This window comes from Mercenaria mercenaria, chromosome 8 (genome assembly GCF_021730395.1).
Source record: "Mercenaria mercenaria strain notata chromosome 8, MADL_Memer_1, whole genome shotgun sequence".
Lineage (NCBI taxonomy): Eukaryota > Metazoa > Mollusca > Bivalvia > Venerida > Veneridae > Mercenaria > Mercenaria mercenaria.
Window position 1 is genome coordinate 59676581 of NC_069368.1, and position 27095 is coordinate 59703675.

At 36.7% G+C, this 27095-nt stretch overlaps 1 protein-coding gene across 1 annotated transcript in view; it reads right to left on the reverse strand.

Moving 5' to 3' along the window:
* Window positions 1-2308: 2308 nt before the first annotated feature.
* The window catches only part of LOC123566271 (ATP-dependent Clp protease ATP-binding subunit clpX-like, mitochondrial), a 35780-nt gene continuing 10993 nt past the window's right edge, over window positions 2309-27095 (reverse strand). The window contains exons 5-12 of the mRNA XM_053550067.1: window positions 26687-26802; window positions 23028-23187; window positions 20691-20849; window positions 15521-15685; window positions 12385-12638; window positions 8447-8746; window positions 7849-7941; window positions 2309-7321 (exon numbers count right to left, since the gene is read on the reverse strand). Coding sequence (XP_053406042.1) covers window positions 7166-7321; window positions 7849-7941; window positions 8447-8746; window positions 12385-12638; window positions 15521-15685; window positions 20691-20849; window positions 23028-23187; window positions 26687-26802 — 1403 coding nt within the window. The 3' untranslated portion in view covers window positions 2309-7165. The remainder of the gene's footprint in view (window positions 7322-7848; window positions 7942-8446; window positions 8747-12384; window positions 12639-15520; window positions 15686-20690; window positions 20850-23027; window positions 23188-26686; window positions 26803-27095) is intronic.

Genomic DNA, 27095 nt, shown 5'->3' on the forward strand with positions numbered 1-27095 from the left:
TGGTCTATCTTATATAACAAACTTCATAAGTTCTTAAAACAAGGAATCGGTTAAACCGAATGATGCTCCTCGATGCAAGTGCTTGCCTCAATATGGGAAAATAACGTGTAAGACCGCCCCCCCCCCCCCCCCCCCCAAGAAAAATGGCCTCTATCATTTTGTGAAGTTTCAATGAAATGCCATTAATACTTTTTAATACTTTTCAAGTAATGCTCCGGACAAACCTAATTTTGTATAATAAAGGGCGATAATTCAAAAACTTAGTAAGATAGAGTTATGGTTCTTTAACATTGTACTTCCCATTAATCAATGGCCTCTATCATTTTGTGAAGTTTCAATGAAATGCCATTTAATTTAATACTTTTCAAGTAATGCTCTGGACAGGCCTGATTCTGTATAATGAAGAGAGATAATTCAAAAACTAGGTAAGGTAGAGTTATGATTCTTGGACACTGAACTTTGTCTCAATGGCCTTTATGATTATGTGAAGTTTCAATCAAATTCCGTTAATACTTTTCAAGTTATACTCCGGACAAGCCTTATTTTGTATAATAAAAGGAGATAATTCAAAAACTAGGTAAGGTAGAGTTATGATTCTTGGACACTGAACTTTGTCTCAATGGCCTTTATGATTATGTGAAGTTTCAATCAAATTCCGTTAATACTTTTCAAGTTATACTCCGGACAAGCCTTATTTTGTATAATAAAAGGAGATAATTCAAAAACTAGGTAAGGTAGAGTTATGATTCTTGGACACTGAACTTTGTCTCAATGGCCTTTATGATTATGTGAAGTTTCAATCAAATTCCGTTAATACTTTTCAAGTTATACTCCGGACAAGCTTATTTGTATAATAAAGGAGATAATTCAAAAACTAGTAAGGTAGAGTTATGATTTTGGACACTGAATTGTTCAATGGCCTTTATGTTATGTGAAGTTTCAATCAATTCCGTATACTTTCAAGTTATACTCGAAGCTATTTGTATATAAGGGGAATCAAACTAGTAGGAAGTATGATTCTGCACTGACTTTGTCTCAATGGCCTTTATGATAATGTGAAGTTTCAATCAAATTCCGTTAATACTTTTCAAGTTATACTCCGGACAAGCCTTATTTTGTATAATAAAAGGAGATAATTCAAAAACTAGGTAAGGTAGAGTTATGATTCTTTGACACTGCACTTTGTCTCAATGGCCTCTATGAATATGTGAAGTTTCAATCAAATGCCATTAATACTATTCAAGTTATACTCCAGACAAGAGCGTGACGGACGAACTGACAAACAGATGGAAGGACGAACAAAGCGGCAATTATATGTTCTCCCTTCGGGGAGCATAATAAACAAGAGGACCATGATGGTCCTGAATCGCTCACCTCTTCCCACATGACCCAGTTTTGAGTATGACATCGTTTTTTCTATTATTTGACATAGTGACCTAGTTTTTGAGCTCATGTGACCCAGTTTTGAACTTGACCTAGATATTATCAAGATAAAAATTCTGACCAATTTTCATGAAGATCCACTGAAAAATATGGTCTCTAGGTTTTTCTATTATTTCACCTATTGACCTAGTTTTCGAAGGTACGTGACCCTGTTTTGAACTTTACCTAGATATCATCAAGGTGAACATTCTCACTAATTTTCATGAAGATCTCATGAAAAATATGGCCTCTAGAGAGGTCACAAGGTTTTTCTATTTTTATACCTACTGGCCTAGTTTTTGACCGCACATGACCCAGTTTCGAAACTGACCTAGATATCATCAAGGTGAACATTCAGATCAATTTTCATGAAGATCCATTGAAAAATATGGCCTCTAGAGAGGTCAAAAGATTTTAATAATTTTAGACCTACTGACCTAGTTTTTGACCGCAGTTGATTCAGTTTCAAACTTGACTTGCTAGATATCATCAAGATGAACATTCAGACCAACTTTCATACAGATCCCATGAAAAGTATGGCCTCTAGAGAGGTCACAAGGTTTTTTATTATTTGACCTACTGACCTAGTTTTTTATGGCACATGACCCAGTTTCAAACTTAAACTAGATAACATCAAGGTGAACATTCTGGCCAATTTTTATGGAGATCCATTCATAAGTATGGCCTCTAGAGAGGTCACAAGGTTTTTCTATTTTTAGACCTACTGACCTAGTTTTTGACCGCACATGACCCTGTTTCGAACTTGACCTAGATATTATCAAGATGAACATTCAGACCAATTTTCATACAGATCCAATGAAAAATATGGCCTTTAGAGAGGTCACAAGGTTTTTCTATTATCTGACCTACTGACCTAGTTTTTAAAGGTACGTGACCCACTTTCGAACTTGATCTAGGTATCATCAAGATGAACATTCAGATTAACTTTCATACAGATCCCATGAAAAATATGGCCTCTAGAGTGGTCACAAGGTTTTTCTATTATTTGACCTACTGACCTAGTTTTTGAGGGCACGTGACCCACTTTCGAACTTGACCTAGATATCATCAAGGTGAACATTCAGACCAATTTTCATACAGATCCAATGAAAAATATGGCCTTTAGAGAGGTCACAAGGTTTTTCTATTTTTAGACCTACTGACCTAGTTTTTGACCGCACGTGACCCAGTTTCGAACTTGACCTAGATATCATCAAGATGAACATTCAGACCAACTTTCATACAGATCCCATGAAAAATATGGCCTTTAGAGAGGTCACAAGGTTTTTCTATTATTTGACCTACTGACCTAGTTTTTGATGGCACGTGACCAAGTTTCGAACTTGACCTAGATATCATCAAGGTGAACGTTCTGACCAATTTTCATGAAGATCTTTTGAAATATATGGCCTCTAGAGAGGTAACAAGGTTTTTCTATTTTTAGACCTACTGACCTAGTTTTTGAAGGCACGTGACCCAGTTTCGAACTTGACCTAGATATCATCAAGATGAACATTCTGACCAACTTCCATAAAGATCCCATGAAAAATGTGACCTCTAGAGTGATCACAAGGTTTTTCTATTTTTAGACCTACTGACCTAGTTTTTGACCGCACGTGACCCAGTTTCAAACTTGACCTAGATATCATCAAGATGAACATTCTGACCAACTTTCATGAAGATCCCATGAAAAATGTGACCTCTAGAGTGGTCACAAGGTTTTTCTATTTTTAGACCTACTGACCTAGTTTTTGACCGCACACGACCCAGTTTCGAACTTGACCTAGATATCATCAAGATGAACATTCTGACAAATTTTCATAAAGATCCCATGAAAAATGTGACCTCTAGAGTGGTCACAAGCAAAAAGTTTACGGACGCACACACGGACGGACGGACAGACGACGGACGACGGACACTGCGCAATCACAAAAGCTCACCTTGTCACTTTGTGACAGGTGAGCTAAAAATGACAGATTTCTTAAGTGTATGTATATGCACACAAAATCCTTATACGTTACAATTACTGTCTGCTTAAGTTAAAGCAACTGTCAATTTACATGAAATGCTTAATTACCTGAATAGAAAATCACCATTTTCAATATTACACCTGAACTTATTCAGTTAAAGCCATAAGGGGAGGTAATCATAAACAATGGATTCACTAATATTTTCTGCTATGTTTACTGATATTCAATTTTTTGACCTATTTTATGGTTATAACAAACTAGAAATGTGTCCATGGGACACAGATGCCCCCACTACATGACATTAAAATGACAATTTTTTCCTAGGTCAGGGGCCATAACTCCTACAATACTGAATGAATCCTAACCAGAAACCCGAGCTGCATAACTGCACATGCTGACCAACATTCCTGTAAACTGACTCTAGGTCAAACACTTTTGGAGCTACGTGCAACACAACATTAAAATGACCAATTTTTAGCTAAGTCAGGGGCAATAACTCCTATCTGACTGAATGAATCCAGACACAAAACCCAGGGTGCACAACTGCACATGCTGACCAACATTCCTGTAAACTTTTGTGACTCTAGGTCAAATACTTTTGGAGCTACGCACAACACAACATTAAATGACCAATTTTTAACTAAGTCAGGGGCCATAACTCCTACATGACTGGATGAATCCGGATGCGAAACCCCAGGTGCACAACTGCACATGCTGACCAACATTCCTGTAAAGTTTTGTGACTCTACGTCAAATACGTTTGGAGCTACGCACGACACAACATTAAAATGACCAATTTTTAACCAAGTCAGGGGCCATAACTCCTACATGACTGAATTAATCCAGACACAAAACCCAGGGTGCACAACTGCACATGCTGACCAACATTCCTGTAAACTTTGGTGACTTTACGTCAAATACTTTTGGAGCTAGGCGCGACACAACAATAAAATGACAATTTTTACAAAGTCAGGGGCCATAACTCCTACATGACTGAATGAATCCGGACGCAAAACCCCAGGTGCACAACTACACATGCTGACCAACGTTCCTGTAAAGTTTTGTGACTCTATGTCAAATACTTCTGGAGCTAGGTGCGACACAACCGAAGTGGAGGCATAAAAATGTGGCAGCCACATTACAAACAAAGGCATAATGAGCCATTAAGTTATCTTGTGCGTCAATGAAATCATTCACAATAAGTTTTTTCTACAAGTTTTTATAACATGTGTTCAAAATGTTCAGGTTTGCATTTACGAGTACAGTTGAATATGATGTTCTAAATTTTGACACCTAAAATGTTTACTGAAATATTTTTTTAGAAAGAAATCTTACAGGTATGCATACCTATACAAATACGAAATCATAACATTTCTAATATCTCCAACACCTGCACATATAGCATACATTTCTAAAATGCTGTTTGTAAAATTGAAAATCTACACCGACTACAAGGGAAAAGTATATCGTGATTTTTGAAATGAACTTCACTATTTAGGGATGTCTAAGTCATTACAAGTAATGGTAGATTCAAAATAATTTTAAATTTCTATGAACAGAAAAAATGACTTCCCCTGAAAAAAACTATTACAAATAGTAACAGAATTTTTAAATTTCTCTTTTAATTCAGAAAATTACTGCTACCTCAGGCTTCATCTTTAAAGTGAAAATATTGTTGTGAAAACACAAACTGTCAAGATTATAATAACAATAACAAAATAGCTTAACAAAATTATATACATACAAAAGTCTTAAATAGCCAAACACAAATATAATATCATCATGAAATAATTATCTAAAAACCTAGGTGCCATTCAATATATACGAAAATCATTACATTTTTTGAGTAGAAAAATTGTACTTCATAAAGTACTGATTCATTAGTTAACAAAACTGGGATACACTAGTGTGTGTAAAGTCTATTCCAATTTCTTGCCTTTGTTGTGTAATTAAACACTTCACAAATGATAATGTTTTGTCATTCATTTTTCTAAGTAGTGAACATGTAGACAAAAGTCTTTTTAAAAGAATTAGTAATAACTACAATATTGTGCTTTTAAATTATTATGTGCATATCATTAGCAGATTATCTCCTGAAAACCACACTGATTAAACACACTAAATGCATTGTCTCAAACGTAAAGCCTACCAGCATAACCTGCTGTCTTAGCTAACTTTGATAAGCAGCATTAAACATCACACATAATCCAGACTTTTGGATCATTAACCTTTACCCAGCTAAATTTCTAAAATGGACTGGTCTATCAGTCACTTTGGGTAGTACCATTTATTATTCAAAGGGGTGTTTACTGAAAATTTACTGACTGAATAGCGTTCAGTGCAGACCATGATCAGACTGCACGGACATGCAGGCTGATTGGTCTACAGTGGTCGCAAAGGCAAAATCACTTGCCACCAGCAGGCAAAAGGTTTAATTAAAAAAAATTTAAAATTTACAAAACGTCTCAGTATTACTCCTACTATGACCAGCATCATCAACTTAATGGAGTGTGTTTGAATGGAACCTTATAAAAATCTTTCACTGGTTGAAGATGTGGATTGAAATATCTGGTTCATCCAGTAACGTTGTTATGAGGCTCTGCCATGTTACCACATAAGTTACTCAAGAGCTGCATATTTCAATCAACAACTGCATCCAATGATAAGATTCTTTTTCTAGCATATTGTAGTCTTGAAATATTCAACAAAAAAAAATAAAACAAATGCCCGCAATTGATTATAGCAGCATATGAATTCAGGTATTCATTCACAAAATGCAGCATGTGAATATCTTACACCTTGGTGTGTAAGACAAGGTTTATGAGCACCAGCAAAAATATGGGAATACCAAGTCCAGTATTCAAGAATCTTAAAAATACACATATGGAATTACTCTATTTTTATGTACTTTTTTTTTCCAGATCCAAATGTCAATGTCTTACAGTGCTACCAAATATTAGACCTAATTTTGATAAAAAAATGTCATTGCACCACATCCCTTTTAGTCCAAAATGTATTAATAAAATCAAATGTCTGTACAACATGTCAAATTCATATTCAATTTAACACAAGAATATGACAGTTGAAGCTCTGAATTTCTTTCAAAAGCTGTGATAAATAACTAACAGATCCTCCAACGAATACAGTCAAAAGTCTGTATTATATCAGATTGTTTTGTTTTTTGTTTTGGGTTTAATGCCGTTTTGCAACAGTATTTCACTTATGTAATGGCGGGCAGTTAACTTAATCAGTGTTCCTGGATTCTGCACCAGTTCAAACCTGTTCTCCACATGTGACTGCCAACTTCCCCAAATGAATCAGAGGTGGGCAATGAATAATTTCAGACACAATGTCTTTTATCAAATTGTCATGGAGAACATACAGCCTGCCAGAGGACCTAAACTCAAAACCATGCGATATACAGATAAATCTCACAAATGTCTTTATCTTACATCTGACAGGATCTCCAGCTGCAGTTTAAAGCTATGTTGTAATCTTTGTTTTAATATATGTCTGGTTTCTAGTTATGTAGATTCAGTTCTACTGAGTTGCGGCAAAATCCAAACTGCAGAACTAGTCGAAAATACTGCAGAACAAAACTTTAAAGTCTTAGGAATCTTTCAAATAATCCTGTCAAATCAATTTCTGTTAAAAAATTTTCTGCAGTTGTCAAACCCACGAAATAACCAAAACCAGTCAAAATTCTGCTTTCTGCAGAGCCAGTCTAAACTTCTCTGGAACCAGTCCAAAATTCTGTTTTACCCATGCGCTCATCATACATTAGAGGACTGTGTTTGTCTTACATCATCATCATCTGTATCATGTATATAAATAGCTGGTGAGTTTTTCCTTACTACATCTTCATTAATAATCACAGTTTTGATATCTGATCCTGGCTGCTCGTACATCGGCATCAACAAACACTTCTCCTGAAAAATACAGAGAATCTGTAATGTGTAGTTGTCTTCTTTTCTTTTCTGGTAAATATGTAAACCAAGTGCATCTGCGCAATGCAACCAGTCCTGTTTTGAACTATTACATACATAAACATATTAGAGATGCACACATCATCAAATAACACATCATTTTTTTCCAAAATGGGCATAAAATTAGGCATGAAGTTCCAACAATATGCCCATCTCCTCTTCATGTTGATGATGTATACATTTTATTTCAACTGGATGAAAACTAGGAAAAACTGAGTGCACAATAAGGCAAAAACAGTTCAGCTTCACTGAGCAAATGTAATTTGTGACATACTTTTTAACTGATTATTAACAGAAAATTTGAGGTTAAGTAAAATATCTCTTAATTACCTTTTTATTAGCTCCTAAGTGTTTAGTGTTACAACTAATACCATTTTAGTTTATTTTCACCTCTCAAGAAGGGGCACAAAAATACCTATTAACAGAACAACACATAATTTGATTGTAACAGATTATTTAAATGTACAAACCACTTCAGATCTGAGGCCTCGAGCTCCTGTATGTTTCTCCATAGCAATGTGAGCTAAAGCTTTCAAAGCATCATCTGTAAACTCAAGCTGACACTGAAACAAACAGAATACATTAACTCCCTTTAGCTTCTTATATATGTTTAGTATGCGCAATAAATTCAAATCATGTCACTGAATGAATTCTGCCGTGGAAGAATTAAAATATGTCTGTTTAGTACAGATATCGGATTTCCTCTATGTACAGCCACAATTATACTTGATAAATATCATATTACACAACATTCAATATAAATTTTGCAACTAATATCATGGAGGTAGTATCTCTTATTTTACCTCCATGCTAATACACATGAAACATATTTATATTCTTATTACCTTCTTCAGGGATTTTTGGTCTATGCACAAATGTAAGTGCATATAATATGAATAAATGCACCGTAAATGTATTTTCACATCGTATTTATTATATGTGATGTAAAAATACCCAACTCTATAACATATACTAGATCTATACATAGAGCTCTGAATGCGGCCACTCCTATTGGGCTTCAGTCCACTGTTTAGACGGGATAGAAGCTGTGACTAAACATATACAAACCTCATCTAGAGAGAAGCACTGCTGAAACTGTTTGACAAGGGAGTTCTGTGGCTCCGTTAATATCCTAACTAGCATTTCCTCCGTCAATGAATGTAAGGGGACTATTACTGGCATGCGGCCTACAAACTCTGGAATGAGACCAAAGTCTATAAGATCGGAAGCTTCAACAGTTTCTAACAATCTATCTTTTTCCTCATTTTCATCTTTAACTGACGGTTTATCACTGTGTGCCTGGTGCAGAGTTTGTGGCTCTTTTTGTGAACTTCTCACTTTCTTGTGTGGTGCCCCAAAACCAAGTTGCTGTAAATAAAGTAGACTACAGTTTTGTAAGTCTTTTACAGTATGCATCAAATATGTATCATCTAAACATGTTTAAACACAGTTTAAGTATCTTTTAAGCAATTAGACAGAACCAATACAATAATAACAGAAATGGACTAAAAATTTTGTTTTCCATAGTAAATTCTTCATTAACTGAGGTTAAAGCAAAACATGTTATTTAAGACCAACACTGCAAACTTCAACATATGAGCCGCGCCATGAGAAAACCAACATAGTGGGTTTGCGACCAGCATGGATCCAGACCAGCCTGCGCATCCGCGCAGTCTGGTCAGGATCCATGCTGTTCGCTAACAGTTTCTCCAATTCCAATAGGCTTTAAAAGCCAACAGCATGGAGCCTGACCAGACTGCGCGGATGCGCAGGCTGGTCTGGATCCATACTGGTCGCAAACCCACTATGTTGGTTTTCTCATGGCGCGGCTCATATATTCATGTAAACTACCTTGTTTTAAAGATATCAGATGGGCATCATTCATTAAAATATTCTACATTTAGGTATTTACTTCAAATGTAGGAAATCCTCATCAAATGTCCCAACTTTACTAAAAATTCAAATTACCAGTAATTGTCTGTGTAGAGTTACATTCATAAATAAATTTCATGCAGTTACAGTAACTGTTGACTGTTAATACAAATTCAAGTTTTTTAGTGACTGTACGCATCCATAACATGTTTAGTTCAACATGTACACAGTGTGACCTATTTTAAACCTACTGCATAGTACTATCAATACATAATTATAATCTTGTTAATTTCATATATAACTATATGTAGTAAGTGTTCATGATTTAGGTCTAATATACCTTTAAAGAAATAATTCCATTTCAATGGGAAAAACATTTTGCAGCAAATTTTGTAAAGTGTTTTCTATAATGATTCTACAGTAATAGGGTATGACATTATGGTATAGCCTCTTTATTCCACTATCTGTAAATATGTAAGTGAGTCTGACCAGCCATATACATAACATGTAATGGTAAGCTTTAATAAAGATACAGAACTACTATTTAAAGTGGCATTATTCGCATCTTTCTGCACATAGTGTGTTTTTGGTGAATGTTTTATAAAAGCAATTTTCTGTTGCTGTGCATTTAAATGTGTTAAATTAATGATAATGCCACGTAAGTATTTGAAGCTGATGCTTTTGAAATAAAGAAATCGGACTACTAAAATGATAGTTCTTTTCTTAAATCTTCTAGGCACCTATAGGTAGATATGTCTGAAGCTGAAGGGAAGCAACTCCTGTGTGCAGTTTGACTTTTCTTAAAAAGACTGCCCCAGTCAAAATAAGAAGTCATATTTGGAAACTTATTATTTCGTACTGGTAACTGGAAGAGCTTGGTATATTGGGTTAAAAGCTATAATTTCCTCCATCCTTCTTATACACAAATCTATTTCATCTGGATTTTTACTTGAAAAATGTGCATAATTCCACTTTAACATAAAATATGAGCCATGCCATGAGAAAATCAACATAGTGGGTTTGCGACCAGCATGGATCCAGACCAGCCTGCGCATCCACGCAGTCTGGTCAGGCTCCATGCTGTTCACTTTTAAAGCCTATTGGAATTGGAGAAACTGTTAGCGAACAGCATGGATCCTGACCAGACTGCGCGGATGCGCAGGCTGGTCTGGATCCATGCTGGTCCCAAAGCCACTATGTTGGTTTTCTCATGGCACGGCTCATATTATTATTATCTTTAAAACAGGATTTCAAAAGTCATACCATACAAATGTCACAGTGAATTAATTCTAATATCTAAAACATTAAGTGGACACTGTCAATCATTGCAACTGTGACTATCTAAAGGGCCATGACTCTGGAGATAATTGTTTGGACTGGCTAGTTATTAAACTTGTCCTAAATCTTTCAGTAAATATTGTCTGTATAAGCATGGTTCAGGACAAAGGACAATACCAGAACTCTAGCTATTAAGCACGAATGTCAGTTTTCACAATTCATCTCAAAAACTGTGGTATTTATAATGAGTAATTTGAGGGGTGAGTGGGGTGGTAAATTGCAGTGCAGAGGGAAGATTTCCTATGAGATTGGGACAATTTTTAGGAGGGAATATTTACTATTACTTCAGTTCTAATAATATGAAGACTTATTTTCATGGATTTATTAGTAACATCTATCCATGCAATTAAATTCAAATGCAAATATTTTCCCATGCATTTCGTTTTTAAAATTCAAAATAGAACAAGAGGACCATGATGGTCCTGAATCGCTCACCTGTTCCCGCATGACCCAGTTTTGAGTATGACGTCGTTTTTTCTATTATTTGACAAAGTGACCTAGTTTTTGAGCTCGTGACCCAGTTTTGAGCTTGATCTAGATATCATCAAGATAAAAATTCTGACCAATTTTCATGAAGATCCATTGAAAAATATGGCCTCTAGAGAGGTCAAAAGATTTTTCAAATTTTAGACCTAATGACCTAGTTTTTGACCGCAGTTGACCCAGTTTCAAACTTGACCTAGATATCATCAAGATGAACATTCAGACCAACTTTCATACAGATCCCATGAAAAGTATGGCCTCTAGAGAGGTTACAAGGTTTTTTTATTATTTGACCTACTGACCTAGTTTTTGATGGCACGTGACCCAGTTTCAAACTTGACCTAGATATCACCAAGGTGAACATTCTGACCAATTTTCATGAAGATCCATTCAAGGGTATGGCCTCTAGAGAGATCACAAGGTTTTTCGATTTTAAGACCTACTGACCTAGTGTTTGATCGCAGTTGACCCAGTTTCAAACCTGACCTATATATCATCAAGATAAACATTCAGACCAACTTTCATACAGATCCCATAAAAAATATGACTTCTAGAGAGGTCAAAAGGCTTTTTCATTATTTGACCTACTGACCTACTTTTTGATGACATGTGACCCACTTTCGAACTTGACCTAGATATCATCAAGATGAACATTCTGAACAATTTTTATGAAGATCCATTCAAAAGTATGGCCTCTAGAGAGGTCACAAGGTTTTTCTATTTTTAGACCTACTAACCTAGTTTTTGACCGCACGTGATCCAGTTTCGAACTTGACCTAGATATCATCAAGGTGAATATTCTGACCAACTTTCATAAAGATCCCATGAAAAATATGGCCTCTAGAGAGGTCACAAGGTTTTTCTATTATTTGACCTACTGACCTAGTTTTTGACGGCATGTGACCCAGTTTCGAACTTGACCTAGATATCATCAAGGTGAACATTCTGAGCAATTTTCATGAAGATCTTGTGAAATATATGGCCTCTAGAGAGGTCACAAGGTTTTTCTATTTTTAGACCTACTGACCTAGTTTTCAAAAGCACGTGACCCAGTTTCGAACTTGACCTAGATATCATCAAGGTGAACATTCTGACCAACTTTCATAAAGATCCCATGAAAAATGTGACCTCTAGAGTGGTCACAAGCAAAAGTTTACGCACGCACGCACGCACGGACGGACGACGGACGCTGCGCGATCACAAAAGCTCACCTTGTCACTTTGTGACAGGTGAGCTAAAAAAAAAATCTGAAAAAAAAAAAACACATTTTTTTCGCCCTCAAAATTAAATCCTTATCTTGTTTGACTTCTTACCTTTACATCTTTTCGTTTCTTAACAAAATTTTCTAATCCATTAAATGCTCCAGCAGCAATAAACAGGATATTTGTAGTGTCCACTTGCACCTTCTCTCCGTGTAAATTTCTCCTGTTTTTCTCTGGAACATTAACGATTGTGCCCTCCAACATCTTTAACATTGCCTGCTGAACTCCCTCTCCTCCAACGTCTTTCAAGAGGTTCATACTTTTTTCTCTTGTTATTTTGTCAACTTCATCCAAAAACACAATACCTAAAGAAGATAGCATTACACATCAATCCCATAAATTTTTCTGTTGCAATTTTAATAGAAGTCTAGTTTAGTCCTATCTTATTTTCAGTTGATACAATAGAAGATTTTACAAGCACGTTCCCTGAGTGAACACAACAGTGACTTTGGACAACAACAAGAGCTGTCAGTGGACAGCGTGCTCGACTATTCTCAGTGCTTGATAGTATAATATAAGCAATGAGTAAAACTTTAACATTACAATAAGCATATTCTAAGTCGAAAAGGGGCCATAATTCAGTCAAAATGCTCGACAGAGTTGCCTCCTCCTTTTTTCAGACTGGGGTCATGATGGTAAACAAGTATGCAAAATATGAAAGCAATATCTCAATGGACTTTGAAAATATTTGGGGTGGTACGCAAACTTTAACATTTGTGTGACGCTCATGCCGATGCCAGGACGAGTAGGATAGCTCCCCTATTCTTCGAATAGTCAAGCTAAAAAATCATAGACCATGGACTGTCAAAATGGCCTATCCCTGAAAAATTCAGGCCTCTCTGAAACATGAAATACATGCAGAGCTGGTATCTAAAAATCTCAAATTTGCCTTTTCAGTTGTTTTTTTCAATGTTAAATGACAGCTTTGTGTGCTAATATATATTTCTTCATCTTATAAAAACAGAAATATCTGATAATTCAATAATGACCATCTAAAAATATCTTAAGCAAAATGGTCAACTCCTGTATTTTCATTGATTTAGGGATTACACCAGTTATAGTTTGTATCAAAAGTCTCCACGGGCACAAGTTATGTCAATTTAATACTAATAGTTGACAATTTGTGTGATTATCTAAAATTACTCCCTTACGTTGTTTGCAACAATAAAGGCATCATAAAAGTAGTTCAACTTGTTAAAATTATATTTCATGAAAATAACTCTTTATGTTTTCCAATCTGCAGTGAAGTACCTCTGAACAGTCAGAGAAATGCTTCAAAATGAGTAACGCATTGGAAATACTATTCATATGATGAAATGAAATGAATATAGCAACATTCTACTGTAACACAGGCTGCAACTTCCTTAAACCGCACACCCTCGGGACCAGAAGAAAAGTCTGGTTTTTGGAAGTTTCTGGTATTTGAAGTAAAGATTGATTTGGATAAATGCAACTGCATACCATAAGCCATTCTCTTTGATTCAGCGCAAGTTCAGACTGGCGAGTTATTTTTAGTTTTACGATGTTTCTACATTGTCAAAGTTATTTTAATTTTGGAAATGATGAAGACTGTGTAAAATGCTGTGATTTTAAAAGGATTACTCATTTTTTTACATTTCGCTTTGAAGTTTGGACAGTTTAGGAAACAGTCTGACCAATTACGACCAATTAATCAAACCACGGACTTAAGTTAAATCTTCACGCTGGCTAATTAATTTCTTCACTAAATTCTCGCTTTGTATGATACCACAATTAAAATTAAAAGTTCATGAATATGTCTGATGTAAATATCAAAATTTAAATTGCTAGATTAAGTCATTTCTTTAATGAAAGATCATTTTCTAATTATCACGATCTTCAGCGGTGTTTGATCCTTTCATTGACAGGTTGTGATTCTCATCCGTGTAAAAATAATCGGTCATCGCTAATTGGTAAACAATGGAATCACACATGAAATTTTCCTGGAGGCTCAGATTTGCATTCGAACAAATATCTACTTGCTCATGCCATGCAGTTTTTGGAAGTAAAACTGTACTGAAATAAGTCAAATTTTTCGAAAATATCGCCCGGTGTTCAGAATTTTGAAGTTCCAGTATTTAGAAGTAACTTTTTATTGTTGTTGGGTTTAATGTCGCACTGACACAATTATAGGTCATATGGCGACTTTCCAGCTTTGATGGTGGAGGAAGACCCCAGGTGCCCCTCCGTGCATTATTACATCACAAGCGTGCACCTGGGTAGAACCACCCACCTTCCGTAAGCCAGCTGGATGGCTTCCTCACATGAAGAATTCAACGCCCCGAGTGAAGCTCGAACCAACATCGATGAGGGGCAAGTGATTTGAAGTCAGCAACCTTAACCACTCAGCCATGGAGGCCCCTGTATTTAGAAGTATGGTCTATATAGAAAATAAAAGGAGGAAAATCGGGACAGAAAATCTTCCAATTGTTTCTGGTTTTTGGTAGGTTCTGTATTCAGAAGTTCCACTTTAATATGTAAGATCAGTTTTAATTTGTTTGTTATTTCTCACGGTCAGTTCCACTTTAATATGTAAGATCAGTTTTAATTTGTTTGTTATTTCTCACGGTCAGTTCCACTTTAATATGTAAGATCAGTTTTAATTTGTTTGTTATTTCTCACGGTCAGTTCCACTTTAATATGTAAGATCAGTTTTAATTTGTTTGTTATTTCTCACTGTCAGCTAAACAATTTATATCAAATGTTATCCTCACTGAGAGAAAGTAACTTGCTAAAATGCCAAAACTTAATATGTCTGCAGTTACCATCCTTTAAGGACATAAAATTTCTAGGACAAAATTTATGCATTTTTAAGTTTGATGCATTCTGATAGGGCCTCAGAACAACTTATAACACAACTGTTAACTGTAAGCCATAAAGAAAGTGTACATGTTCTATATCGATGATAAATAGTTTTTAACAAATGAAAGTCATATTTTGCCTGCCTTATCAGTTCTTGAGGAAACAGACAATTTAGTTTTTGTTTCACTTGTGTTCACTGCTTCTATGTTTGCTTCAGTTTATCAGTCAATTTGGGGTGTTCCCCTTAAATCTTCTTGGGTAGTTACCTTCTCTAATCTGATGTTATGTTATGACTTAAGTACAAATCCTTTATTATGAGTTTTCTCAAACTTAGAAATTATTTGCTTGTATTGTGAGAATCATGTACCTCGCTGGCATTTGTCCACATCGCCATTGACTTGCTGAAGAAGTTTAGATATCACAGATTCAATATCTTCACCAACGTAACCAGCCGATGTTAGAGTCGTACAATCACAGATCACAAACGGTACATCTAATACACGTGCTAAAGTCTGAGCTAGCAGAGTTTTTCCTGAAATATTTGTTCAAATACTGTTATAAAGCTAAATTACCCTAAGAGCATTTTAACCTAAAAAAGACCAATAAATATTATTTAAACAAGACAGCCCAAGATCTCTTACTTGAAATTCATAGCTGAAACGTGCATAAAAACGTATATGGAAACTAGCCCTGCCCAGTAGCAACCATGTTTGTAACAAATCACGTAATGTGAACAATCTTTGTAAAACGGTCCACTAAAGAGACCTTTCAGCAGCATTTTTCCTCAGGAAAAGTGACCATTACCATCTAATAGCAACGCTTTCTGACATCTGAATAAACTGAAAAATCCATGTAAAGGATAACCCTAGAAGCAATTATGTGAAATCATTACAAAATCTCATTAATGCTTAGCCTTTACCCTGCTAAATTTCTAAAATGGAATTTTCCATCATTCAATTTGGACAATGCCATTTGTTATTCAAAGGGATGTTCACTGAAAATTTACTGACTGAATAGCAAACAGTGCAGACCATGATTAGCCTGCACGTCTGTGCAAGCTGATCTTGGTCTGCACTGGTTGCAAAAGCAAAACGATTTGCCAGCAGCAGGCTAAAGGTTAAGGAGATGTTGTTTGAAGATTTACTATTTCTTTACTCTAGCAGCCATGTCTTTTGATGAATAAAAAATTAAGAGCACTCTTAGTAGAAGGTAACCCAGGAAATATTTTTTTATAATCATTTTCAAAAAGAAAGTCAGCAGTTTTGTTTCTTTTTTTTTTTAAATTTCCAATATACATTGTATATCACATCATATTGGGAAGAACCTAAATTCAGATGGCCTTATTTTCTTGCTCAATCAAAACAACTTGAACAAGGCAGTCTGAAAGACAGGTAAATCCCCCGCCACTGTTATGGATAGTGAAAGGGTAAACCTTTGACCTTTAGCTGTGACCTTGACCTTGAACTGACTCATGAATTCTGCACAACGTCTTGATAAGGTGATCATTTGACTCAAGTTTCATGAAAATCCTTCAAGGGGTTTAGGAGATACAGAGCTCAAACCTTTGACCTTGAGTTGTGACCTTGACCTTGAGTTGACATGGCTGACTCATGAGTTCTTGATGAGGTGGTCATTTGACCCAAGTTTGATGAAAATCCTTAAAGGGGTTTAGGAGATACAGAGTGGACACAAAATGGAAGGCTCAAACCTTTGACACTAAGTTGTGACCTTGACCTTGAGCCGGCAAGGCTGACTTATAAGTTCTGCACATCGTTTTATTGAGGTGATCATTTGTCCTGAGTTTTATAAAATTCCTTCAAGGGGTTTAGGAGATATAGAGCGGACACTAAATGGAAGGCTAAAACCTTTGACCTTGAGTTGTGACCTTGACCTTGAGCCGGCATGGCTGACTCATGAGTTCTTCACATCGCCTTGATGAGGTGATCATTTGACCTGAGTTTCATATGAATCCTTCAAGGGAATTAGGAGATACAGAGCAGACACAAAATGGAAGGCCTCAAACCTTTGACCTTCAGTTGTGACCTTCACCTTGAGCTGGCATGGCTGACTCATAAGTTCTGCACATTGCCTTGATGAGGTGATCATTTGACCCAAGTTTGATGAAAATCCTTCAATGGGTTTAGGAGATACAGAGTGGACACAAAATGGAAGGCTCAAACCTTTGACACTAAGTTGTGACCTTGACCTTGAGCCGGCAAGGCTGACTTATAAGTTCTGCACATCGTTTTATTGAGGTGATCATTTGTCCTGAGTTTTATAAAATTCCTTCAAGGGGTTTAGGGATATAGAGCGGACACTAAATGGAAGGCTAAAACCTTTGACCTTGAGTTGTGACCTTGACCTTGAGCCGGCATGGCTGACTCATGAGTTCTGCACATCGCCTTGATGAGGTGATCATTTGACCTGAGTTTCATATGAATCCTTCAAGGGAATTAGGAGATACAGAGCAGACACAAAATGGAAGGCCTCAAACCTTTGACCTTCAGTTGTGACCTTCACCTTGAGCTGGCATGGCTGACTCATAAGTTCTGCACATTGCCTTGATGAGGTGATCATTTGACCCAAGTTTGATGAAAATCCTTCAAGGGGTTTAGGAGATATAGAGCAGACACAAAATGGAAGGCTCAAACCTTTCACCCCAAATTGTGACCTTGACCTTGAGCCAGCATGGCTGACTCATGGGTTCTGCATATCGTCTTCATGTGGTGATCATTTAACCTAGTAGTTTTATAAAATTCCTTCAAGGGATTTAGGAGATATAGAGCGGACACAAAATGGAAGGCTCAAACCTTTGACCTTGAGTTGTGACCTTGACCTTGAGTCAACAAGGCTGACTCATGGGTTCTGCACATCGTCTTATTGAGGTGATCATTTGACCCAAGATTCATGAATATCCTTCAAGGGGTTTAGGAGATATGGAGCGGACACGAAAGTGTTACCGACAGACGGATGGAAGGATGGACGGAGACCATTCCTATAACCCCCCGCCACTTGTGGCGGGGGATTAAAAATGTTTTAAGAAGGTCATCCAATGTCACTACGTGACATTTTTTTGAAATCTGGCTAACTGTTTCTAACCAGATTTTTGAAGTCCCAACTATGTTGGTACAGGGAAAAGTGACCTTGTCCCCTACAGTCTTGTTTTTAACAATTGGAACAAGTGAATGAAGTATTGCCATGCAATACAAAGTCCCCTACTGGAAGGCACCTAATTTTCTCTACTGCAGTATAACATAATGAACTGATATCTGTCAATGTTGTATAAACAATATTGTACTATATATACAATATGCTATAACAAAACACTTGGATTAAAATTTATATATATAAAAACCTATAGTTGTTTTCATATTGAATTTTTTTGGCTGATTATAAAAATGTTATCATGTAAGTTATTTATAGTAACAACAAAGGGAAATTAATCTTTAAAAAAAAAAAAAAAAAAAAAAAAAAAAAAAAAAATCTATATAATATAAGTCCACAAGAAACTCTTTACCAGGTAGAGATAGGTCAAAATACACCTAAAAATTGGATGTAACATGCATGCTGTACCACAGAAAAGTGGTCTCGATTTTTCTCTACCGCCAGTAATAAAAAAGTTACAATAAAATCTATTTATAGTAACAACAAAGGGACGTAATTCTAAAAACAAGGGTGCCTCATGGTGGTGAACATTTGGTCCAAGTTACATCAAAATCCCTCCATGCATGAAGAAGAAATGTTCCGTACAAAGTCATTCTTGAATTTGACCTTTGACCTCTAAATATGACCTTGACCTTAGACCTAGGGACCTGGTTCTTGCACATGACATATTGTCTCATCCAGGGGAATATTTGTGCCAACTGATATCTAAATCCTGCTTTGCATGACAAAGTTATAGACCGGACAGGAAAAAAATCCTCTTGACCTTTGATCTCAAAGTGTGACCTTGACCTTTAAGCTAGGGTACTGGGTGTTGCGCATGACACGTTGTCTCATCATGGGAAACATTTATGCCAAGTAATATTGTAATCCCTTGATGGATGACAGAGTTCTGGATCGGACAGGGAAAAAACCTTATTGACCTTTGACCCCCAATTGTGACCTTGACCTTTGAGCTAGGGGTCTGGGATTTGCACACGACACGTCATCTCATCATGGGGAACACTTGTGCTAAGTGATATTAAAATTCCTTAATGAATGTCAGAGTTATGGACTGGACACGAAACAGACCCTGTTCATGCTATGTTAACATTTGACTGCTAAGTGTGACCTTGACCTTTGAGCTAGGGGTTTGAAAGTTGTGCATGACACATCGTCTTATTATGAGGTACATTTGTGCCAAGTAATATTAAAATCCCTTCATAGATGGGAGAGTTATGGACCGGACAGGAAAAAAGCCTTGTTGACCTTTGACCTTAAATTGTGACCTTGACCTTTAAGCTAGGTGTCTAGGTTTTGCGCATGACACGTCGTCTTCTCATGGGGAACATTTGTGCCAAGTAATATTAAAATCTCTTCATGGATGGGAGAGTTATGGACCGGACAGGAAAAAAGCCCTGTTGACCTTTGACCTCCAACTGTGACCTTGACCTTTGAGCTAGGGGTCCGGGTTTTGCGCATGACACGTCGTCTCATCATGGGGAACATTTATGCCAAGTAATATTAAAATCCCTTCATGGATGGGAGAGTTATGGACCGGACAGGAAAAAAGCCCTGTTGACCTTTGACCTCAAATTGTGACCTTGACCTTTGAGCTAGGGGTCCGGGTTTTGCGCATGACACGTCGTCTTCTCATGGGGAACATTTGTGCCAAGTAATATTAAAATCTCTTCATGGATGACAGAGTTATGGACCGGACAGGAAAAAAGCCCTGTTGACCTTTGACCTCCAACTGTGACCTTGACCTTTGAGCTAGGGGTCCGGGTTTTGCGCATGACACGTCGTCTCATCATGGGGAACATTTATGCCAAGTAATATTAAAATCCCTTCATGGATGGGAGAGTTATGGACCGGACAGGAAAAAAGCCCTGTTGACCTTTGACCTCAAACTGTGACCTTGACCTTTGAGCTAGGGGTCCGGGTTTTGCGCATGACACGTCGTCTCATCATGGGGAACATTTGTGCCAAGTAATATTAAAATCCCTTCATGGATGACAGAGTTATGGACCGGACACGAAATTGCGGACGGACGGACGGACGGACGGAATGACAGAAAAGCGCATTCCTATAGTCCCCGAAACTGGTTTTCAACCAGTAGGGGACTAATAACTTGAACAATCTTGGTAGATGGTTACGCTAGGACCAGTTGACAATGTATGAAATTATTTCAAAATTGGGCCTGCAGTTTTTGCTTTTACACACTGTACAAACAAATGCAGGCGCTGATCAGAGTATATATTAAACATATGAATTTACTGAAGACTATTTTCCGACTATGAACTGAAACACCCTTTCTTTTTCAATCTGATAATCCATTATGTTTAGAGTCTGATTTTGCAACAATAGGTAAATCAATACAAAACAGTAGTTCATACCTGAGCCAGTAGGTCCAAGCATCAGAATGTTACTTTTCTCTAAAACAATCTCGGCTTCGGACTCGTTGCTCATGGTTGTTACACTTTTCTTCACAGGTGGCTCAGCTCTTGGACCTAATGCATTATTTGCAGACATCTGTAGAATGTCCTGTAAAGCTTCTGAAACAAAAATGATGTAAATTTAACCCTTACCCTGCTAAATTTTTATAATGAACTTGTCTGTCTTTCAATTTGGACAGTACCATTAACTGTTAAAAGGGGTGCTTACCAAAAAGATACTGACTGAATGGCGAACAGTGCAGACCATGATCAGCCTGCATGGATGTGCAGGCTGATCTTGGTCTGCACTGGTTGCAAAGGCAGAATCACTTGCCACCAGCAGACTAAGGGTTAAGCAACATAAAAATGCTTCAAAGTTCTTCTACTGCTATACATGTGAGAAATATTTCAGAGATGCTGTTACAGAAACACATACTTATATCAAAACCTTATATAGAAATACTTATACCACAGTTCAATAACTTGCCACAATAGGCACAATTTAAGACATATAAGTGAGTCTCAACTGAAAGATACATTGTTTAATAAAAGTTTAATATAGGGTTCCTACAGCAGAGTTCTCACTAGCAATTTTAAGTTGCAGTCCTGGGACTCCCAATGCTGTAAAAGTTGCAGTCCTAAGTAGACCGACGGATAGACATACCGTGAAATCATTTAATTTCGTTGGCATAAAATTTCGTGGTTTTGGTCAAAACGGCAATTTCGTGGGGATATGAATTTGTGGATTTCAACTTTTGAACATAAAATAAATGGGAATTTTACTTGTCTGTTGGGATGAAATTTCGTGGATTGACTCAACCACGAAAATTAGTCCCCCACGAATATTAATGATTTCACAGTAAGCGTTTCGTCAAAACTTTGGTTTTTTTTGTACAGACAAGTAAAGTGACATTTAGTGATCACAATATTTCACCTAAACAATGCTCTGGTGAGCTAAAAAGGTACAGACAGAATAGGCGAAACGTAAAACTTTATTATTCATTAGTAACATTGCATTAAAACATTTGCTCTTTTCTGGCATACAATAATGCACAGTACATTACATCTCATTTTTGCATGTCACTATTGATCTCGGAGTCTGAGGATTCACTTGCATCATTTTTATTTCTTTTTACCCCTATACCAAACAATGTTTGCTGACCCGGTCGGCATTGTAACAAAATTTGAAACTAATTGAAATTTTGCAGAGAAATAATCACTGTAAGACCACATCAACAGCATTGTAAAATTACTCCAAGAGCTATATTTAAGACTAATTTTAACTTTTTCTAAAATGTTCTTTAATTCTGCCACAAAATTAGTACGTGAGAAAACAATCAAAATTACTTCAAACACTTTATAAACTATCGGTTTTCAATCAGCAATTGTCACGTATGCACGCAGACAATCACATGTAATTGTGTAGGTAATATACATGCCGTCATGTCTCACGGTGTAATGCCAACGGGCAACGCTGACTGGCTATACGCGGCAATCGATGACAAGCGAGTAACTCCGCCCACTAATACTGCTCAAAGTCAAACCTTGTGTATTCCACTGTAGAAACTTGCTTCCGGGGACCCCAAGCTTCAATAAAGACGTGTACATCGGGACCAATTATGCGTACTGGGACGCCAAATTCGGCGTTTCCGGGAACCCTGCTACAGGGATCCTTGAATGTCACAAAGCCAGACAAGCTTTACAGATATTCTTTTGTTGCTAGGAAACGATTATCAAAATGATTGCTCTCTATCTTAGTGTTTGATGAATGACATGGTGCTCTTCTCAAGATAAGTTATCTATGCTGTTATTCACACTGAAAACTGACCCTCTCTGTCCCCCTCTCCTGGTCACCTACTGATCCTTTCATTTCTATAAAATTATAGGACCACTGCTTTCAGCCATATACCAATGCAGGAACCAACCCTAGGTGGCCATGTTTTTGGATGTTTTAACGCTTAGCCTGCTGGCGGCAAGTGATTCTGCCTTTGCGACCAGTGCAGATCAAGATCAGCCTGCACATCCGTACAGTCTATTCATGGTCTGCACAGTCAGTATATTTTTGATAAGCATCCCTTTTTACCAGTTAATGGTACTGTCTAAATTGAATGATGGACCAGTTCATTATAGAAATTTAGCACGGTAAGGGTTAAGTAGCCTTCAGATAACAGTAAGTAATGCTAACCTCAATAGTTAAGTACAGTCTTTCACACAGGTGAGATACAAATTAAGATAGTCAATCTATCATAGACTACTACGATTTCAATGAAACAACATATATGATACAATATTGCATACCTCTAGATGTATAACCTGCCTGAGTATTTTGTTTATTTGTCTCAGGTTTAGAATTCTTCATGTTGTGGTTGACCTTCTTGTAGTGGTTAAACACAGCAACTGACAAAATCATCTTGGCAAGGTCCTGTCCTACCACATGACTGTCTAAATACTGCTTTATCTGTAATGCATTATACTATTAATTTACTAGTATTAAAGTCAGACCCAGATCCTGAAATATCTAATTGTGGGGGTATCCTCCTCCTTTAAGACCCCTTCCCCGCTTTTACACAGATTTTTTTTAATAAAGATACAAAATGGAGACCTCTGGTGCATTTTTGGATCCAAATTTTGAGTGCAACTTTGATGAGTATAGATCATTTCTCAGCTGACTGGAGAGGGGTGGGGGTTGTCCTTGGATCCGGGCTGGAAGGTTTATGAAATCATGTCATTTTGTATGTAAAATGCTTTGTGGTTTTGCCCACAGTGGTTATTTCAAAGGTACCTGACTGCATGGATTTCTACCTGCTAAATTAAAAGAATTGCTCACTGGACAGGTATGGATTTAATTTCATGGACTGAAATCAACAAAAATTGGTCCCTCATGAATATTAGTTTGTCATCAAATAAAGATTAAAGGCACAGACCTCCTATTTGTATGAAAAAAAAAAAAAAAAAAAAAGATAATTTTTTGATATCAGGAAATTATTGCTATATAGGGATAACACATGTTTTTTCATTTTATAACATCTGCAGAAACCCGGGGGATTCTGAAGATGGATTCTGAAGATGTTATATTAACAAGAAAAGAACATGTGCTAATGCTATTCTAGCATAACATGCGTAAAACCCAAGTAAATGAACATATTATCCCTCAAAGTCATTAAATTTCCATGAAATGTGCGTTAAAGTCTACGTGTTTTTTTCACGTTGACGTCATTTCCTTTTGAAATATCCGTTTTGGGGCCGTAATATGTTTACGCTTTGCCATTGAACGCGCATATATAACAAGAGCGCCGCCAAGCGGGGCAATATACGCCAGAAGGCTTACATCAAAGGATGGGAGCAAAATTTAAAGAACTTGACTGTTGTAGCCCCAATGGACTGGAACAACAAAAGGAAAACTTCAAAAAACAAATCTAAGTCCACAAAAAAAATATTCAAAGTCTACAAAAAATATCCTTATCAGGTACAGGTATGTAAAAATAAACCTTAAAATTGGAGGTACCATCCATGTTGTACCACAGAAAAGTGGTCTCGGTTTTTCCCTACAGCCAATAATAAAAAAGTTTCAAAATAAGCTATTTATAGTAACATAAAAGGGAAGTAATTCAAAAAAAAATTATTGTAAGTACAAAAAAGAGATCTGCCAAATAAAAACAAGAGCACTGCAATGCAGAGCAATGTACACAAAGCAAAGTCATATATGACCTTTGACCCTTAAGTGTGACCTTGACCTTGAAGCGAGTCATCCGGAACATGCGTTCTGCACATCGTTACAATGTGGTGAACATTTCTGCCAAGTTTCTCTGAAATCCTTCCAGCAGTTCAAGAGTTACAGAGCGGACACAAAACAAACTGATATGACTTTTGAACCCTAAGTGTGACCTTGACCTTGAAGCAAGTCATCCGGAACATGTGCTCCGATGTCGTCTTGGTGTGGTGAACATTTGTGTCAAGTTTCTTTGAAATCCTTCAAGGGGTTCAAGAGTTACAGAGCGGACACGAAACAAACTGATATGACCTTTGACTCCTAAGTGTGACCTTGACGCGAGACATCCAAAACATGCACTCTGCACATCGTCTCGGTGTGGTGAACAATAGGTGAACATTAAGGTGGCTTTGAAACTTAGTTACTGACAGATTATATATTATGGACACATAAGAGAATTTACTGTTATTAATTTTTTCATCCAAAATTGAAAAGCCTTTGTAACGTTGTACCAGAGGTTAACTGCCTTTACTATAAAGCTTTATACTAGTATTTAATGGTCGTTAAGTACAAATTCCTAGGTGGTGTATTGGTAAAGAAGGTATGAAAATGTTTACTGCCGCAGCAGCCCGGGTTTTATTCCCGACTCGGATATCTTTTTTCTTGATTTCGCATTTTTTAAAACGGTTTAGAAACAAAAACTCATGTTCTGATGTTCGTAATATGATTAAACTTAAATTTTAAAGAAAGATTATTTTCAATCATAAACTTACAAAAGTCATTTATGATTTATGGTTTAATATTATATACCCTTCTCAAATGCACTCGTTTGATTGGTCAAAAGGAGTGCACGCGTGGGTGCGCAAAAACCGATATTGACCCGCAGAAGTGATAATGACTCTTGTGATATTACTTTTTTCTTATGTGTATGAAATACAGGTCGGTCAAATGAGTGCATTTGAGAAGGGCATATAATATAACAATTATAGACTTATGTTTTGGTCAATATGTGTTTTTACGGACCTGTAAAGATGATATTGACCTCGGACAGCGTCCTCAGTTAATATCATTTTTACAGGTCTGTAAAAACACATATTGACCGAAACATAAGTCAATAACTGTATAATAAAACTTTAAACATAAAACCATCAGTATGCTTTAGACAGTATTATTGAAGTAAAACAGCACTATCTTTTACCACAATTAGCAAATGTTAGAAATTTCATTTGCCATTAAGGCTGCCAACAGTAAATTTCTGATTACCACTTGCCTGAATTTTAATACAGCTGAAACTTGGTATTTCGAATTTTAAGAGATTGAGCATTTTGCTTCAAGACAACTGAAATTCGACTTAAAATGATATTTTGTGCACATGTTTTTTTGGACGGGACTTGAAAATGTCTTTGAAACAGCCGGAATTTGGAGATAAGTGAGTCTGAGATACGGAGTTTCAACTGTAAATAGTAAATGTTTTGTGATAAAAGCTGATATCAGATGCATGATATTAATGCTGAAATGCATAGCTCTGCAATATTTTGGTAATAGCATAGCAGATTTGTCTGAAATGATTACCAACAAAACTACAATTCTAAGAATGCACATAAAATGACACAGGATATGACCTGGTGATCTATTTTTTTTTTTTTTTAAATTCCAGATGCCTCATTTTCAAAATTGAATTTCATGTAGATTAGCTAAAAATGTAGTCTTTCACGTGTTAGGCTTCTCCAAAATTTGACCGAGTTTCTGGTCCCATACGACAAAGTATAAAACTTGTAAAAGGTTTGACTGGGACAAGCATTCTGACCAAGTTTCATTAAGAATGGACCAAAACGATAAAGTATTTAATCATGGACTAAGGTATACAGACGACCGGCATCAGAACATCAACCTATATAAACATCTCATACTAAAAATCCTAAATCTTGACAGACCCTGTCCAGAAACCACTTAGCCCGCCCACGTAGCTCAATAGGGAGAGCACAGATCTACAGATCGTGAGTTGAGCCCTGGGCGAGGCGTATGTTCTCCGTGACGATTTGATAAAAGACATTGTGTCTGAAATCATTCACCCTCCACCTCTGATTCATGTGAGGAAGTTGGGAGTTACTTGCAGAGAACATGTTTGTACTGGTACAGAATCACGGAACACTGGTTAGGTTAACTGCCCGACATTATATAACTGAAATACTGTTGAAAAACAGCGTAAAACTTAAAACAACCAACCAACCAACCAGAAACCACTTACCTCTTTTGGTGTGGGAATTTTCTTTTCCTTTGGTACTCCCTCTCTCGAGTTAAATGCTGGATCCATTACAATATTGAATTGATTGCATTTACTACATTTGCTAAACTTCGGCTGACCTGGCAATGCAGAGGAAACAAAATTTAACGGAATTATTTACAATCTACTACATTCAAAACTAAGCCTGCCTGCTTTGCTAAATAGGGAGAGCATAGATATACTTGATATCAATGTGAGGCAATAGTTTTTCCATGATGATTTGATAAAAGAAATTGGGTCAAAAATCATTCATCCTTCAACTCTGCTTCATGTGTAGAAGTTGGCAGTTACTTGCAGCGTGTCTGAGACCAGTTTAATATTGATACAACATCCAGGAAAACTAGTTTGGTTAACTGCCCTGCATAACATAAAA